Source organism: Ursus americanus, chromosome 31 (assembly GCF_024610735.1).
Source record: "Ursus americanus isolate L20-20 chromosome 31, mUrsAme1.1.p, whole genome shotgun sequence".
Taxonomy (NCBI): Eukaryota; Metazoa; Chordata; class Mammalia; order Carnivora; family Ursidae; genus Ursus; species Ursus americanus.
The window spans coordinates 11,769,585-11,784,646 of record NC_142157.1 but is presented as its reverse complement, the minus strand read 5'-3'; the positions used below and the strand labels follow the sequence as shown (position 1 = coordinate 11,784,646).

The 15,062-nt window shown below is 36.1% G+C and overlaps 1 protein-coding gene across 17 annotated transcripts in view; it reads left to right on the top strand.

Annotated features, from left to right (window-relative positions):
• Positions 1-15,062, top strand: part of ANKRD26 (ankyrin repeat domain 26) — a 124,137-nt gene that overhangs the window by 97,683 nt on the left and 11,392 nt on the right. For 16 of the 17 annotated variants that reach the window (XM_087857588.1, XM_087857589.1, XM_087857587.1 and 13 more), the window contains 3 exons: positions 6,273-6,563; positions 7,459-7,676; positions 9,098-9,326. In XM_087857588.1, coding sequence (XP_087713714.1) covers positions 6,273-6,563; positions 7,459-7,676; positions 9,098-9,326 — 738 coding nt within the window. Of the gene's footprint in view, positions 1-6,272; positions 6,564-7,458; positions 7,677-9,097; positions 9,327-15,062 lie in introns of those variants that run through there. The other variant, XM_087857593.1, reaches the window with a different exon arrangement.

Here is a 15,062-nt window from a genome sequence, read left to right as displayed (position 1 = left end):
TATGACGTAGAGGACAAATTAATGGAAAGCAATGAAGCTGAAGAAGGGAGAGAAAGAATTATGCAAAATGAGACTAGACCTAGGGGGCTCAGTGACTCCATCAAATGTAATAACATTCATGTTATAGGAATCCCAGTAGAAGATAGAGAAAAAGGGTAAGAAAATTTATTTCAAGAAAAATAGCAGAAAACTTCCTTAATCTGCAGAAGGCAACAGACATCAAGATCCAGGAGGCACAGAAAACTACCATCAAAATCAACAAAGGCAGGCCAACACCGAAGCATATTGTAATTAAATTTGCAAAGTATACTGATGAAGAAAACATCTTAAAAGCAGGAAAACAAGGCAGTAACTTCCAGGGGAAACCCCTTAAGGCTAGCAGGAATTTTTTCAACAGACACTTTGCAAGCCAGAAGGGAGTGGCATTGATAATATTCAACATGGTGACTGGAAAAAAATCTGTAGCCAAGAAGACTGTCTCCAGCAAGCCTATTACTCAGAATAGAAGGAGAGAGAGAGTTTCCCAGACAAAAAACTAAAGGAGTTTGTGACCACTAAACTAGCCCTGCAAGAAATATTAATGGAGACTCTTTGAGTGGAAAGGAGAGACCAAAAGTGACAGTATCAAGGCAGGACACAAGTAGCAAAAATGAACATTTATGTAAAAACTAAGGAACTCAGAAAAAAAGGATATAAAATGTAATACCTTATCTAAAGCATAGGAAGGAGAAAAGAATGGGTTCAAGCTTAAATGACCAGCAACTTAAGATAGACTGCTATATGCAGAAGAGGTTATATACAAATTGCATATAAAAAACCACTAATAGGGGTGCCTGGGTGGCTTAGATGGTTAAGCATCTGACTCTTGATTTCAGCTCAGGTCATGATCTCCAGGTTGTGAGATTGAGCCCCGCGTTGGGCTCCGTGCTGGGCATGGAGTCAGCTTAACATTCTCTCTTTCCCTCTCCCCACCCCAGTCGTGCTCTCTCTAAAAAGAAAGCCAAAAACAAAACCACTAATAATCATGCAAAGAAGAGCAAGAAACCCAAATCTGTCACTAAAGAAAATCAGCAGAGCATCAAAAACACAAAAAAGGATCAGAGAAAATCTCCAGAAACAACCACAAAACAAGTAGTAAAATGACAAATACATATCTATCCATACTGACTTTGGATATACATAGGCTAAATGCTCCAATCAGAAGACATAGGATGTCAGAATGGATAAAAAAGAAAAAAAAAAAAGGCTCATCTATATGCTGCCTACAAGAGACTCATTTTCGACATAAGGACACCTGCAGATTGAAAGTGAGGGGATGGAGAAACATGTATCATGCAAATGGACATCAAAAGAAAGCCAGAATAGCAATACTTATATTGGACAAAATAGAGTTTAAAACAAAGACTGTAACAAGAGACAAGGGCACTACATCATAATAAAGAGGACAATCTGACAAGAAGATCTATCAATTGTAAATATTTATGCACCCAACATGGGACCAGCCAAATACATAAGATAATTAATGACAAACATAAAAGAACTAATTGATAATTATACAATAATACTAGGTTACTTTATTTTTATTTTATATATATATACATACATGTATATATATATATATTTTTTTTAATGGAATTAGTTGCTTTTATTCCTAATTGCAAAAATATCCATGAACACAGTGTACAATTTGGACATTTCGGAAGGAATAGAAATAATCAATAGTTGGGTACTTTAACACCCCACTTACATCAATGGACAGATCAAACTTAACAAAAAGTCAACAAGGAAACCGTGGTTTTATATGACACATTGGACTAGATGGACTAAAGAGGTATATTCAAAATATTCCATCCTTAAACAGCAGAATACACATTCTGGAACATTCTCTAGAATAGATCACACATTAGGCCACGAAACAGGCCTTAAAAATACAAAAAGATTGTATTTATTTTCTGACCACAATACTATAAAACTTGAAGTCAGCCACAAGAAACAATCTGAAAGACCACAAATACATGTTGGCTAAGTAGCATTCTACTAAACAACAAATGGACCAACCAGGAAATATGAAATTTAAAATACATGGAAACAAATGAAAATGAAAACACAGTTGCCCAAACTTTTGAGATACAGCAAAATTGGTTCTAAGAGGGAAGTATATAACAATACAGGCCTACCTCAAGAAGCAAGAAAAATCTCAAACAACCTAATCTTACACCTAAAGAAGCTAGAAGAAGAACAACAAATGAAGGAAGGAAGTAATAAAAATTAGAACAGAAATAGGGGCACCTGGGTGGCTCAGTTGGTTAAGCGGCTAACTCTTGATTTCAGCTCAGGTCATGATCTCAGTGTCTTGGGATTGAGCCCTGCTTCAGGCTCCACGCTCAGCGAGGAGTCTACTTGAGGATTCTCTCAGTCCTTCTCCATTTGCCCCTCTCCCCACACACACTCTCTCTCTCAAATAAACAAATAAATCTTTAAAAAATTAGAGCTGAAATAAATGATATGGAAACTTAAAAAAGATAAAAATAGAAGAGATCAATGAAACCAGTAGCTGGTTCTTTGAAAAAATTAATAAAACTGATAAGGCTCTAGCCAGAGTTATCAGAAAGAAAAGAGAAAGGACCCAAATAAATAAAATCACAAATGAGGGGAGAAATAACCAACACCACAGAAATGCAAACAGTTATAAGAGAATATTGTGAAAAACTATATGCCAACAAATTGGACAATCTAGAAGAAATGGATAAATTCCTAGAAACATATAAATTACCAAAACTGTGAAACAGGAAGAAAGAAAATTTGCAGACTGATAACCAGCAAAGAAATTGAATCGTAATAAAAAAAACTCCAAATAAACACAAGTCCAGGACCAGATGGCTTCAGAGGCAAATTCTACCAAGCATTTAAAGGAAGAATTAGTACCTATTCTTTTCAAACTGTTCCAAAAAACAGAAAAGGAAGGAAAACTTCTGAATTCATTCTATGAGGCCAGTATTACCCTGATACCAAAACTAGATAAAGACACTGCAAAGAGAACTACAGGTTAGTATCTCTCATGAACATAGATGCAAAAATCCTCAACAAAATACTAGCAAACTGAATTTTTTATTTTATTTTATTTTTTATTATTATGTTAGTCACCATGGCTTTTGATATAGTGTTCCCTGATTCATTGTTTGCCTGTAATACCCAGTGCTGCATGTGATATGTGCCCTCCTTAATACCCTTCACCGGGCTAGCCCATCCCCCCAATCCCCTCCCTTCTAAAACCCTCAGTTTGTTTCCCAGAGTCCATAGTCTCTCATGGTTCATCTCCCTCTCTGCTATCCCCCCCTTCATTTTTCCCTTCCTTCTACCGATCTCCCCGCTATTCCTTATGTTCCACAAATGAGTGAAACCATATGATAATGTTCTTTCTCTGCTTGACTTATTTCACTCAGCATAATCTCCTCCAGTCCCATCCATGTTGATGCAAATGTTGGGTGATCATTCTTTCTGATGGCTGAGTAAGAGTCCATTGTATATATGGACTACATCTTCTTTATCCATTCGTCTGTTGGAGGGCATCTTGGCTCCTTCCACAGTTTGGTTGTTGTGGACATTGCTGCTATGAACATTGGGGTGCATATGGCCCTTCTTTTCACTACATCTGTTATATTTGGGGTAAATACCTAATAGTGCAATTGCTAGGTCGTAAGGTAGCTATTTTTAACATCTTGAGGAACCTCCATACTGCAAAACCGTAGTCTTTAAAACATTGTTAATCTTTTTATGTCAGTCAGATTTTTAAAAGTTATATTACAATGGAGCTTTAATTTGCATTTTTATTAATTAATACAGAGTGAAATTAAATATCTCTTCCTATATTAAAAAAAAAAAAGACTTCCTGTAGTCATTAATCACACCTGTATCTTTGGGGTAAATACCCATTAGTGCAATTGCTGAGTTGTAGGGTAGCTCTGTTTTTAACTTTTTGAGCAAACTTAATTTAACAATACATTAAAAAAATGATTAACATGATCAAATGAGATTTATTCCTGGGTTGTGGGGGTGGTTCAGTATCTGCAAATCAATCAGTGTGATACACCACATTAATAAAAGAAAGGAGAAGAATCATCTGATCATTTCAATAGATGTAGAAAAAGCATTTGACGAAGTGCAGCATTCATTCATGATAAAAACCCTCAACCAAGTAGGTTTAGAAGGAGCGTATTCAACATAATAAAGGTCATATATAAAAAATGCACAGGTAATGTCATCCTAAGTGGGGGAAAATGGAGAGAAAAACTGATTAGATCTTGCTTCTAGTTATGTGCTGCTTCTCATTAGCACTGTTTGTCATTAATAAATTAATCTTAACATTTATTACTTCCCACTTTAATGGAGACCAATTCTGCTATATAAGTTATGTATCTTATTCACTCTTTTCATCACCCATTTTTCTCTTTGTCTTTTTTGTCTTTTCTTAACAAACTCCCCAAAGTTTAGTGGCTTAAATAAATAACACTTATTTTGTTCACTAATCTACTGTTAGGAAAAGTGTGGCCAGGACAGCTTGTTTCTGTTCCCCTAGCTTCAGGTGGGGCAGCTGAAAGGTTTGGGGCTGGAACTGTTTGAAGAGTTGTTCACTCATGTCTGGTGTTATTGATCCTGGTGTTGCCTAGGACTATAGTTAGGGGAGGCAGCTGAAACACTTATTACACTGGCACACCTAGACTAGATGGGCTAGCCCAGTGATGGGTATTAAGAAGGGCACGTATTGCATGGAGCACTGGGTGTATACTCAAACAATGAGTCGTGGAACAGTATATCAAAAACTAATGATGTACTCTGTGGTCACTAACATATAATAAAAAAAAAATCACATAGCAGTCTGCCATATTCTGTTCACTAGAAACCAGTTACTAGCACGTATTAAGGGGAGGGATTGTCATAGGAGAAGTGTCACTTCATAAAACCACCACATTCCCTCATCTTGTCTTACTAGTCGTATCTAAAAGAAAGAAGGTCTTCCCAACTCAGCATCACTGAAACTCCAGCAAGTTTTTTGGTGGTTTTTGTTGCTTAGTATGTTCTCTTATTTTGTGGGAAGTAACAAAGGATTGTAACACTGTTGAATTAAGGTTTTGTTTTTGGGGGTTTTTTTTGGTCCAAAAATATATGGATCATCTCACTAAATTTTTTTACTTAGAGATGTGATTTCTTAACCCTGCGAATCATTCCTCCTCAGAATGCAAATCAGATTAGCATAAAACATTTGTAATTTAGAAAAAGGCTTATGGGTGACCTGGGTGGCTCAGTCGTTAAGTGTCTGCCTTCCACTCAGGGCATGATCACAGCGTTCTGGGATCGAGCCCCACATCGGACTCCCTGCTCTGCTGGGAGCCTGCTTCTTCCTCTCCCACTCCCCCTGCTTGTGTTCACTCTCTCGCTGGCTGTCTCTCTCCCTGTCAAATCAATAAACAAAATCTTAAAAAAAGAAAAGAAAAAGAAAAAGGCTTATGGTATTAAAGTCAGTATTTATAGATTCATTAATTAGTCTTATTTTTAAAGTCTTATTTTGGTAAGCATTTATTGGCTCAGACCTACATAACTCAATATGATATTCCTAAAACTTCTTTAAAAATTATGGAGTACCAGGGCACGTGGGTAGCTCAGTCAGTTAAGTGTCTGCCTTTGGCTTGGGTCGTGATCCTGGCATGCTGGGATTGAGCCCCATGCCAGGCTCCCTGCTTAGTGAGGAGGCTGCTTCTCCCTCCCCTTGCTCTTGTGCTCTCACTCTCCCTCTCAAATAAATAAATAAAATCTTTAAAAAAATTATGAAGTATAAAGGTGAAGGAAGGGTTAAGCAACTTTCTACTAAGAGGTGACTTACAGTTATTTTATTGAGGAAAGATCTGAAGCAATCATAGAGAAATAAAAGTATAAAATCAAGTACAAATGTGTGGGAAAAAGAATGATAGCAGAGGTCTATTTTAGTAACTCCTAGTGGTTTTAATTTTGTTCTTGATTTTCTGAGTTATTCAAGGTTCCACATTCCAAGACTCTACTACAGTATAGATAACATTTTGTTGAAAATGAGTTTAATTTAAAATTTGAGCACCTGGCTGGCTCAGTCAGTAGAGCATGTGACTCTTGATCTTGGGGTTGTGAGTTTGAGCGTTGGGTGTAGAGACTTAAAAATAAAATCTTCAAAAAAATTTTTGGTCATAGTTTTGCATTAGACTGTTTTCACTCTACTTCCAAACTGTATTATTTTATTTATTCAGGTTGATGATCTTACAGCAAAACTAGAAACTGCGTCTTCAAAATGTCTACAACTGGATGAAAAAAACCAGGTTCTCTCTCAAGAGTTATTATCTATGAAGGAACTACAGAAAAAATGTGAAAAACTAGAGAAGAATAAAAAGAAGTTGGAACAACAAGTAGTAAACCTGAAGAGTCATGCAGAAGTCAATATGGCAGAATACAGTAGAATAGAACAATATAAACAGGAACTGGACGAAAGGGCGAGGCTGGATATGGCAGAAAAATTAAGAGAAGTCAATCTGTTTTTACAGGTTAATTTATTGATCTGTAATATGCTTTAATTCATTTCACTGCAAATTACATTTTGGTTATATGCATTGTATAGTTTTCCTCTACTTCCTTTATAGCAATTTGTTTGGTAAATTTCTGGAAGCATTTGTTCCTTCCCTCTAAAAATTTCAGTTTTCATCATCATTCTCACTAAACTAATCTTTTGGAATGATTCATAGTAGAGAATCATTTTATTTTTAAGGCCAGTTGATATAAAACAAGACTGTTGAGAGGAAAAGAAAAAATTGTGCTCAAAAAATTTTAACTTTGGGGTGCCTGGGTGTCTCAGTCTGTTGAGCAGCTCAGGTCTTGGTCTCAAGCTCATGAAATCAAGCCCCTCATTGAGCTCCATGCCCTTAAAAAAAAAAATTGTACCGTACTTGGATTATTCTTTTTTTTTCCTTTTAAGATCTTGTTTGTTTGTTTGTTTATTTAGAAAGCACGAGCAGGGGGATGGACAGAGGGAGAGAGAGAATCCCAGGCAGACTCCAAGCTGAGTATGACACAGGGCTTTTATCTCAGGACACGGAGATCACAATCTGAGCAGAAACCAAGAGTCGGGCGCTCAACCGACTGACCCAACCAGGAGCCCCATGTACTTGGATTATTCTTAAGTTGTATTGTTCACTTTTTAAAATTTTTAAATGATTCTCTTATTCTTTGAATTATGATATTGCATGAATTCTAATATAAGAATGATTGAACTTTATCTTTCAGATTTAATTCAGTTGACATTGATGATAAATACTTTACACTTCAGCTTTTTTTCACATTTAAAATTGCTCTCTGAATCATTGACTCAAAACTAAAGGAAAGAAATATACTATAATTACCTAGGTTATAACTGTTTTAAAACAATGTTTTTAATTTGCTTAGGCACAAGTAGCATCTCAAGAAAGCTTAGAACAGTTAAGAGACACTAATAATGCTTCAATAATTAGTCAAATGGAACTCAGAATGAAAGATCTGGAATTTGAACTATCCAAAATGAAAAGTTCTCAAGAAGATTCTAATAAAACAGAATTGGAAAAATACAAGCAGCTCTACCTAGAAGAAGTAAAAGTTCGAACATCATTGACAAATGAACTGAACAGGTAAGTTAAAACAGAATCATAGAAAATAGATTTAGCTTATTAATTTGCCTCTAAAGCATAATTTTTATGGAGCCAGGTTCATGAGATGAGTAATAAGTGAAAACTGGATAGTATAATTTTGGAAAGTGATGTTTATAAATGAACTGTGAGATGTTAGGCCAAGACAGTTTGCATCTCTCCTCCTTTTTTAGTTTTACATGATTTTATTTTTTTTCCCTTAATATTTTCAGTTAATCTGATCTCCTAGTCTTTAAGCTAATTGTTTGAAGCTTTATAATTTAGATAGCATATTATTATAAAATTGTCAGAATTACCCTAAATAGAAATGAGTTTATTAATATTAGGGAGTTTATTTGTGGAAGATTACATCTTTAACCCAAAAGGTCAAGTACCAATACTGCACATCCTCACAGCTTGGTAGATTTAGTTTTTTTTATTGTGATCTTTCGTTTCTTAACTAGAGGGTGCTTTGAAACAAACTATTCTTTATAGTTTTTCTACTTTACTTGAGGGTATATACATACAGAAATATTCACCTAGGGGTGAAAGGCAGTATAATTCCCAAAGTGGCTAAAAATAGCACCATGGTGGATATGACAAGGGGGTGTGTGGAAGACAGGGCAGATTCCACCTCCATTACCTTGGTAACTGTGTTATAACCTAATTGCCTCTGGAGCTGTTTTAGTTCTTTCTGATCACGACTCTGCCCTAGCAATTGTTGGTTTAAATTATTCCTCAGTTGCCAAATGCTCAATTTCTGTGAGGTGATGAGTGAAATGTACAAGAGTGGTGAAAGCAAATGCTTGAAAATGTCTTTGAGGGATGGTTTGTATTTTTATTTTCTTTTAAAGATTTATGTATTTATTTGACAGAGAGCGAGTGAGTGAGAACAAACAGGGGGAGCGGCAGGCAGAGAGTGAGGGAGAAGCAGGCTTCCCGCTGAGCAGGGAGCCTGATGGGGGGCTCGATCCCAGGACTCTGGCGTCATGACCTGAGCTAAAGGCAGATGGTTAACTGACTAAGCCCCCCAGCCCCCCGGGATGGTTTATTTTTATATCTCTAAAGTGTTTACTAAATATAAGTATGTGTAATAGCATCCTCAAGAGTCTCGTAAGTACTGCCATTCCAGAAGGCAGCAGGTATTACCTATTAAGCCGTGTATATCACTGATAGCCATTTCTCTCCCTCCTTATTTTGAATTACTTGTTAGTTAGGAGTCCCAAGACATATATGTACTTATTTAGAACAATTTTAAACCTATAATATATATAGTAGGTCTTCTCTGTCACATTTTCAGTGTTAAAACACCATTTAAGGGCATGTTCTGTTTACTATTATGGAAACTTAAAAAAAATACAAGTCATTTAGGAGTGATTTGGGGAGAAATGAATACTAAGCATTGTGTTTTGTAATCTTAACAGGACTAATGAGAGGCTGGCGGAGATCAGAACCAAACTTCTAATGGAAAAACAGCAGAAAAGGAACCTGTTTCACACTGTTACTATGAATCCTATCTTGGAACTGCCTTACGTCAGAAATATCAATAATAGTTTAGCTCTCAATAGACATGTTGCTCCAAGAGAAAATGTAATGATTCATACCTCAAGCTCGTGGCCTTCAAATAATGGCATTGAGACTTACTTATTGAAGGTTAGTTATATTGTCTTATCTTTTTTCCCTTGGGTTTCAGATTTCTGATATTTTTATTTTTAATTTGGTGAAATTCTGAGTTGTTTGACTTATACACACTAGTAAAAGTCATAATTATTTGTGCTACTACAGAAATGAGACAGAAATTTTGTGGTTTGTTTTTTTTTTTTTTTTTTTAGTTCCTGGAGCTCTTACTTTCAAGAGATAACTTTATTCAATAAATATAACTAAACTGACATTTTATTATTTTTTTAAAGATTTTATTTATTTTAGAGAGAGAGAGTGCACAAGAGGGAGAGAGCGTGAGACTCTCAAGCAGACTCCCTGCTGAGCATGGAACCCTATGTAGGGCCCAGTCTCACGACCCTGAGATCATGACCTGAGCTGAAATCAAGAGTCGGACACTTAACCGACTGAGCCACCCAGCTACCCCAAAAGTGACACATTTTACATTTCTTGAACAGTATATTGAAATTCGATTTTAGAAAGTAAATATTGCTCATTAACCAAATGTACACTTAGATACTTTGACTTATATTCTGGTTGGCAATGGTTTATAACAGTTTTAAAGTTTGCTGTTACCCAGTTTTTCCACCGCTATGCATAAGTGAATGATTAGAATCCAAACAATCACATATGGATGTTTATTATTTAAAAGAATCCATGATAAGTCCTTCTTATGAATTAAATAAACTTGTAACCCTAAAAAGATTAATTTTTCTTTTTAAGTTAAAATTTTTGTCATTTTCTTACATGAGAGTACATCTTTAATTTCTTTCTTACTTACAACTTTTTTTTTTTTTTTTTACTTACAACACTTCTGTTTCAGTTTTTACAAAATGTCTTGCTGAGCAATTGTAGCGTATTTTCTAAATAGCTAAATCAAGCAAATATTTGATTTTTTTTTTTTAAGAGAGAGAATGGCAGTGCAGGCAGGGGATGAGGGGCAGAGGGTAAGCAGGCTCCATGCTCAGTGAGGAGCCTGATGCACGGCTTAGTCTCATGACCCTGAGATCATGACCTGAGCCAAAATCAAGAGAGTCAGACGCTTAACTGACTGAGCTACCGAGGTGCCCCACAATTTGAATTTTTAAAATGAAGTTCACATGTATCTACCTTGCCATGACTTAAATTGGTGATTGATGACTAAGATGAGTATGATAGGGAATCTCTAAATAGCAGCTAGTTTCCATTGTGTATCATTGTTATTAAAATATCCATTTCAATCAATGCACATAGGTTTATAGTTTTGATGGTATATTCATGGTCTTATTGATGTGGACAAAAGTAGCATAGGCTCATGGTAAATGAGGCCTCAATCTTGGTCTTTCATTCGGCTTCCTTATTGTCTTGCTCTCTTCCCTTCTAATTTGAGGACTTTCTTTAGTGTTATGCTTGGATGCCTTTCTTTTTCTTTTTTGTTTATCGATTATAGATTTTTGGTTTGTGATCACCATGAAGTTCATATATAACATCCTATGTATATAGCGGTCTCTTTTAAGTTGATGTTTAAGTTGAAACTCATTTTATAAACACTAAATTTTTACACCCCTCCTTGTTTTATGTATTTGATGTCTTACCAATAAAACTCTTTCTCTTATAATTTTCTTACTTAAAATTATGACCTTTTTTTTTTTTTAATTTATTTTTGAGAGAGAGAGCAGAGCAAGTGAGAGGAAACAAGTGGGAGGGGAGGGCCAGAGCGAGAGGGAGAAGTAGGCTCCCTGAGCAGGGGACCTGATGGGGGGCATGATTCTAGGGGATCCCTTAACCTATCCTCATTTCTAAAATTCTTTTTTCTTTTTGGCTTGGATGATTTCTACTACCCTATCTTGCAGATCACTGATCTGTTCTTCTGCAGCTTTTACTCTGCATTGTGTTTAGATGGTAGATTCCCTCTGGTGTATTTTTCATTTCAATTATTGTATTCTTCTGCTCTGATTGGTTCTTCTTTATATTTTCTCTTTCTTGAAGTTCTCACTGAATCCATCCATTCTTCTCCCAAGTTTGCTGAGCATTTTTATGACCATTACTTTGAACTCTTTATCGGTAGATAATTTATCTTTTTCATTTAGTTATTTTTCTGAAGCGTTGTATTGGTCTTTCATTTGGCACATATTCCTCTGTCTCCTCATTCTGTCTGACTTTCTATGTTTGCTTCAGAAATTGTTCTTTTCAATTTTTTCCCTCTTTAAAGTATGTGGCTTTGAACAATGAATGTTCATTATAAAGTCAAGGAAGAAAGCATTTCTAAGTGTTGTCTGGCCATTTTTCTTGGAACTGTGGTGGGGTAGGTGGCAGATGGCATTGCTCTTCTTTTTCTAAATTGAGAACACGAGAGTCAGGCAGATGGAGATAAGCTTAGTAACTTTATTACCGATACATACTAACAAATTGGAGGATGTGGTTTAGGCATGTAGCCACAGTGAGCTTCCCAATACTTTATCCCAAATTAGGCACTTCCCCACACAGTTGTAAATGGAGGGAACAAATGTTTGATGCCCATCCCAAAAGATGAGAACAGGCCTGAATTGATGTTACTGTGGCAGGCACATCTTTTCAGAGAAGAGATTTGCAACCACGTACGCACTGCTTAGTGCCTTCTCCCAAATTCACCCGTTAGGTACATCTCCCTTCCTGTCGTGAGGAAGGTAGAGAAAAGTCCTCACATGGAAATGAAGATTTACCTATAATTTCTGACTGGACTTAAATTGTAATTAAAGTTAGTCATGTCTTTTGTACATACCAACTAATGATGAGAGGTTGGACAGGGCATGCTAGCTGGTAAGGAGAAATCTCTTTTGTGTTTTAAATTTTGCTATAAATAACCCACAACGTAGGTAACTCATTTGTTGGTTGATTTTGCTAAAACCAAGTTTTATTTGAAGGAAATGAATAATTCTTTCAAGGAAGAATTTCCTCAGTTTCAGGTTCTTTGGTTCAACTAAAGATTTTCTCCTTCAAGTTCCCTGTCCTGTGGTTAAAAAAATTGGGGCTTATAAATTGAGTATATTGACTGTTAGTAATAGGAGTTAAGATAACTTAACTTTTATATTTGTTCATGACTTCAAAATTTATAATTTAGTTAGACTGTTATGTTGTGCCTAATGCCTAAACATTGTTGAGCCATATGACAAAGGTTTATGTATTCATTTTCTCTGAGTTATACTTAAAAATACGTGTGTTTTTCCTGAATATGAGGAAGTAATTGGCATAAAACTTTAGGCTCAGTAAGACCTAAATTAGCACATTCCTGGCCTGCAACTAGGTGGGTTTTTGACCCCAGGCAAACTACAATCTCTCTGAGGCTTCTTTGTCTCTTAGGTAAAATTAGGAACTTTGACTAAGTTAGTGGCTTTCATACCATTGGAAAAAAATTTTTTTTTCAAAGAATAGAACTTAAATTTTTTTTTTTTTGCATTAAACTGTAATATATAAAACAGAAGTAGAGCAGTTTAGCTAAAGGAGAGATGAGACTACACCTGTAGACTTCCTTGTCCCTCAATCCTGCTGTGTCCCCAATGGAACCTTAGATTTCTGTGGACCATAGTTGGAAAACTAACACTTATGAGAAAATCCTTCTAGTTAATAATTCTTTGAATTAAAATTTGCTGATACTTTGTACATTGTTTTTCTGTGTATAATTTTCTTAACCTCCTATGTTTTTGATAAATGGAAAAGTATAAATAAAATTGCAAATGTGTTCTCTTTATTAATGGACCTCAAGCTGTTTCTACCATCTAAACACAGTTCTCACCTGGAAATAAACAAAGGTCCCAGAAGTAAATATTTAGGAAAAGAGCTTTTGGGGGAAAAGATAATAACATTACATTGGTAGTTCATATAAAAAAGTGGTTTATATCTTACATAGTATTTATTAATGGTATTATAAAATTGCTTCAATAAAAGCTCCCATCAAGTGGTATTGAGTTACTAATTTTACAAGGCCTGTCTAGTAATGTTGTCAGATTATTCATTTTATAAGGCCTGAATATAATGTTATGGTCAAAAAGTGTTATGGTTTCTCAAAAAAATTAAAAATAGAAATACAGTGCAATTCAGTAATTCCACTACTGGGTATTTACCCAAAGAAAATGAAAACACTAATTCGAAAAGTTGTATGCACCTCTGTGTTTTTTGAAACATTATTTACAATAACCAAAGAATGGAAGTAACCTCAGTGTCCATCAACAGATGAAAAGATAAAGAAGATATGTTATATGTATACGATGAAATATTAGTCATCTATAAAAAAGAATGGGATCTTGCCATTAGTCACATTGGTAGACCTAGTATTATGCTAAGTAAGATAACTCAGCAAAAGGTAAATACCATATGATTTCCCTTACATGTGGAATCCAAAAAACTAAACTACTCATAGCCTACTGGTGACTGTAAGCCTTACCGATAACACAAATAGTCCATTAACACATGTTTTGTACATTACATGTGTTATATACTATATGCTCACCCTAAAATAAACTAGAGAAAAAAATGTTACTGGGAAAAACATGAGGAAGAGAAAATACACTACAATACAGTATCAAAAAAAGTCTACGTGTAAGTAGAGTAGACCTGCACAGTTCAAACCCATGTTGGTCAAGTATCAACTGTATATTACAAATATTCCTGTCTAGAATATTCTTTCTTAGACCTTTCTTATAAAAGGTATCCTCTCATTGAATGCCCAAAATGGGGTCTAAAGTATGGTACTGGGGTGCCCGGGGGCTCCGTTGGTTAAGTTCTGCCTTCAGCTCAGGTCATGATTCCAGGGTCCTGGGATAGAGCCCCACCCACTTCAGGCTGTCTGCTCAGTGGGAAGTCCGCTGCTTCCACTCCCTCTGCTCCTCCTCCCACTTGTGCTCCCTCCCTCTCGCTCTTTATCTCTCACAAATAAAATTGTTGCTATAAACATTGGGGTGCAGGTGCCCCTTCAGATAGTTACATTTATATCTTTGGGATAAATCCTTAGTAGTGCAATTCCTGGGTCGTTGGGTAGCTCTATTTTCAACTTTTTGAGGAACCTCCATACTGTTTTCCAGAGTGGCCGTACCAGCTTGCATTCCCACCAACAGTGTAAGAGGGATCTTACGCTGCACCCCCGCCAACATCTGTTGTTTCCTGACTTGTTCATTTTAGCCATTCTGACTGGTGTGAAATGATATCTCATTGTGGTTTTGATTTGTATTCATTTCCCTGATGTCGAGTGATGAGCATTTTTTCATGTGTCTTTTGGCCATTTGTATGTCTTCTTTGGAGAAATGTGTGTTCACGTCTTCCACCCATTTCTTGCCTGGATTATTTGTTCTTTGGGTGTTGAATTTGATAAGTTCTTTATAGATTTTGGATACGAGCCCTTTATCTGATATGTCGTTTGCCAACTATCTTCTCCCATTCTGTTGGTCGTCTTTTGGTGTCGGGGACTGCTTCCTTTGCTGTGGAAAAAGCCTTTCATCTTGATGAAGTCTTTGTTTCCCTTGCCTTTGGAGACATGTCTAGCAAGAAATTGCTGTGGCCGAGGTCACAGAGGTGGCTGCTTGTGTTCTCCTCTAGGATTTTGATGGGTTCCTGTCTCACAGTTAGGTCTTCCATCCAGTTTGAGTCTATTTTTGTGTATGGTGTAGGAAAATGGTCCCGTTTCATTCTTGTGCATGTGGCTGTCCAAATTTCCCAACACCATTTGTCGAAGAGACTGACTTTTTTCCACTGGCTGTTCTTTCCTGCTTTGTCGAAGAT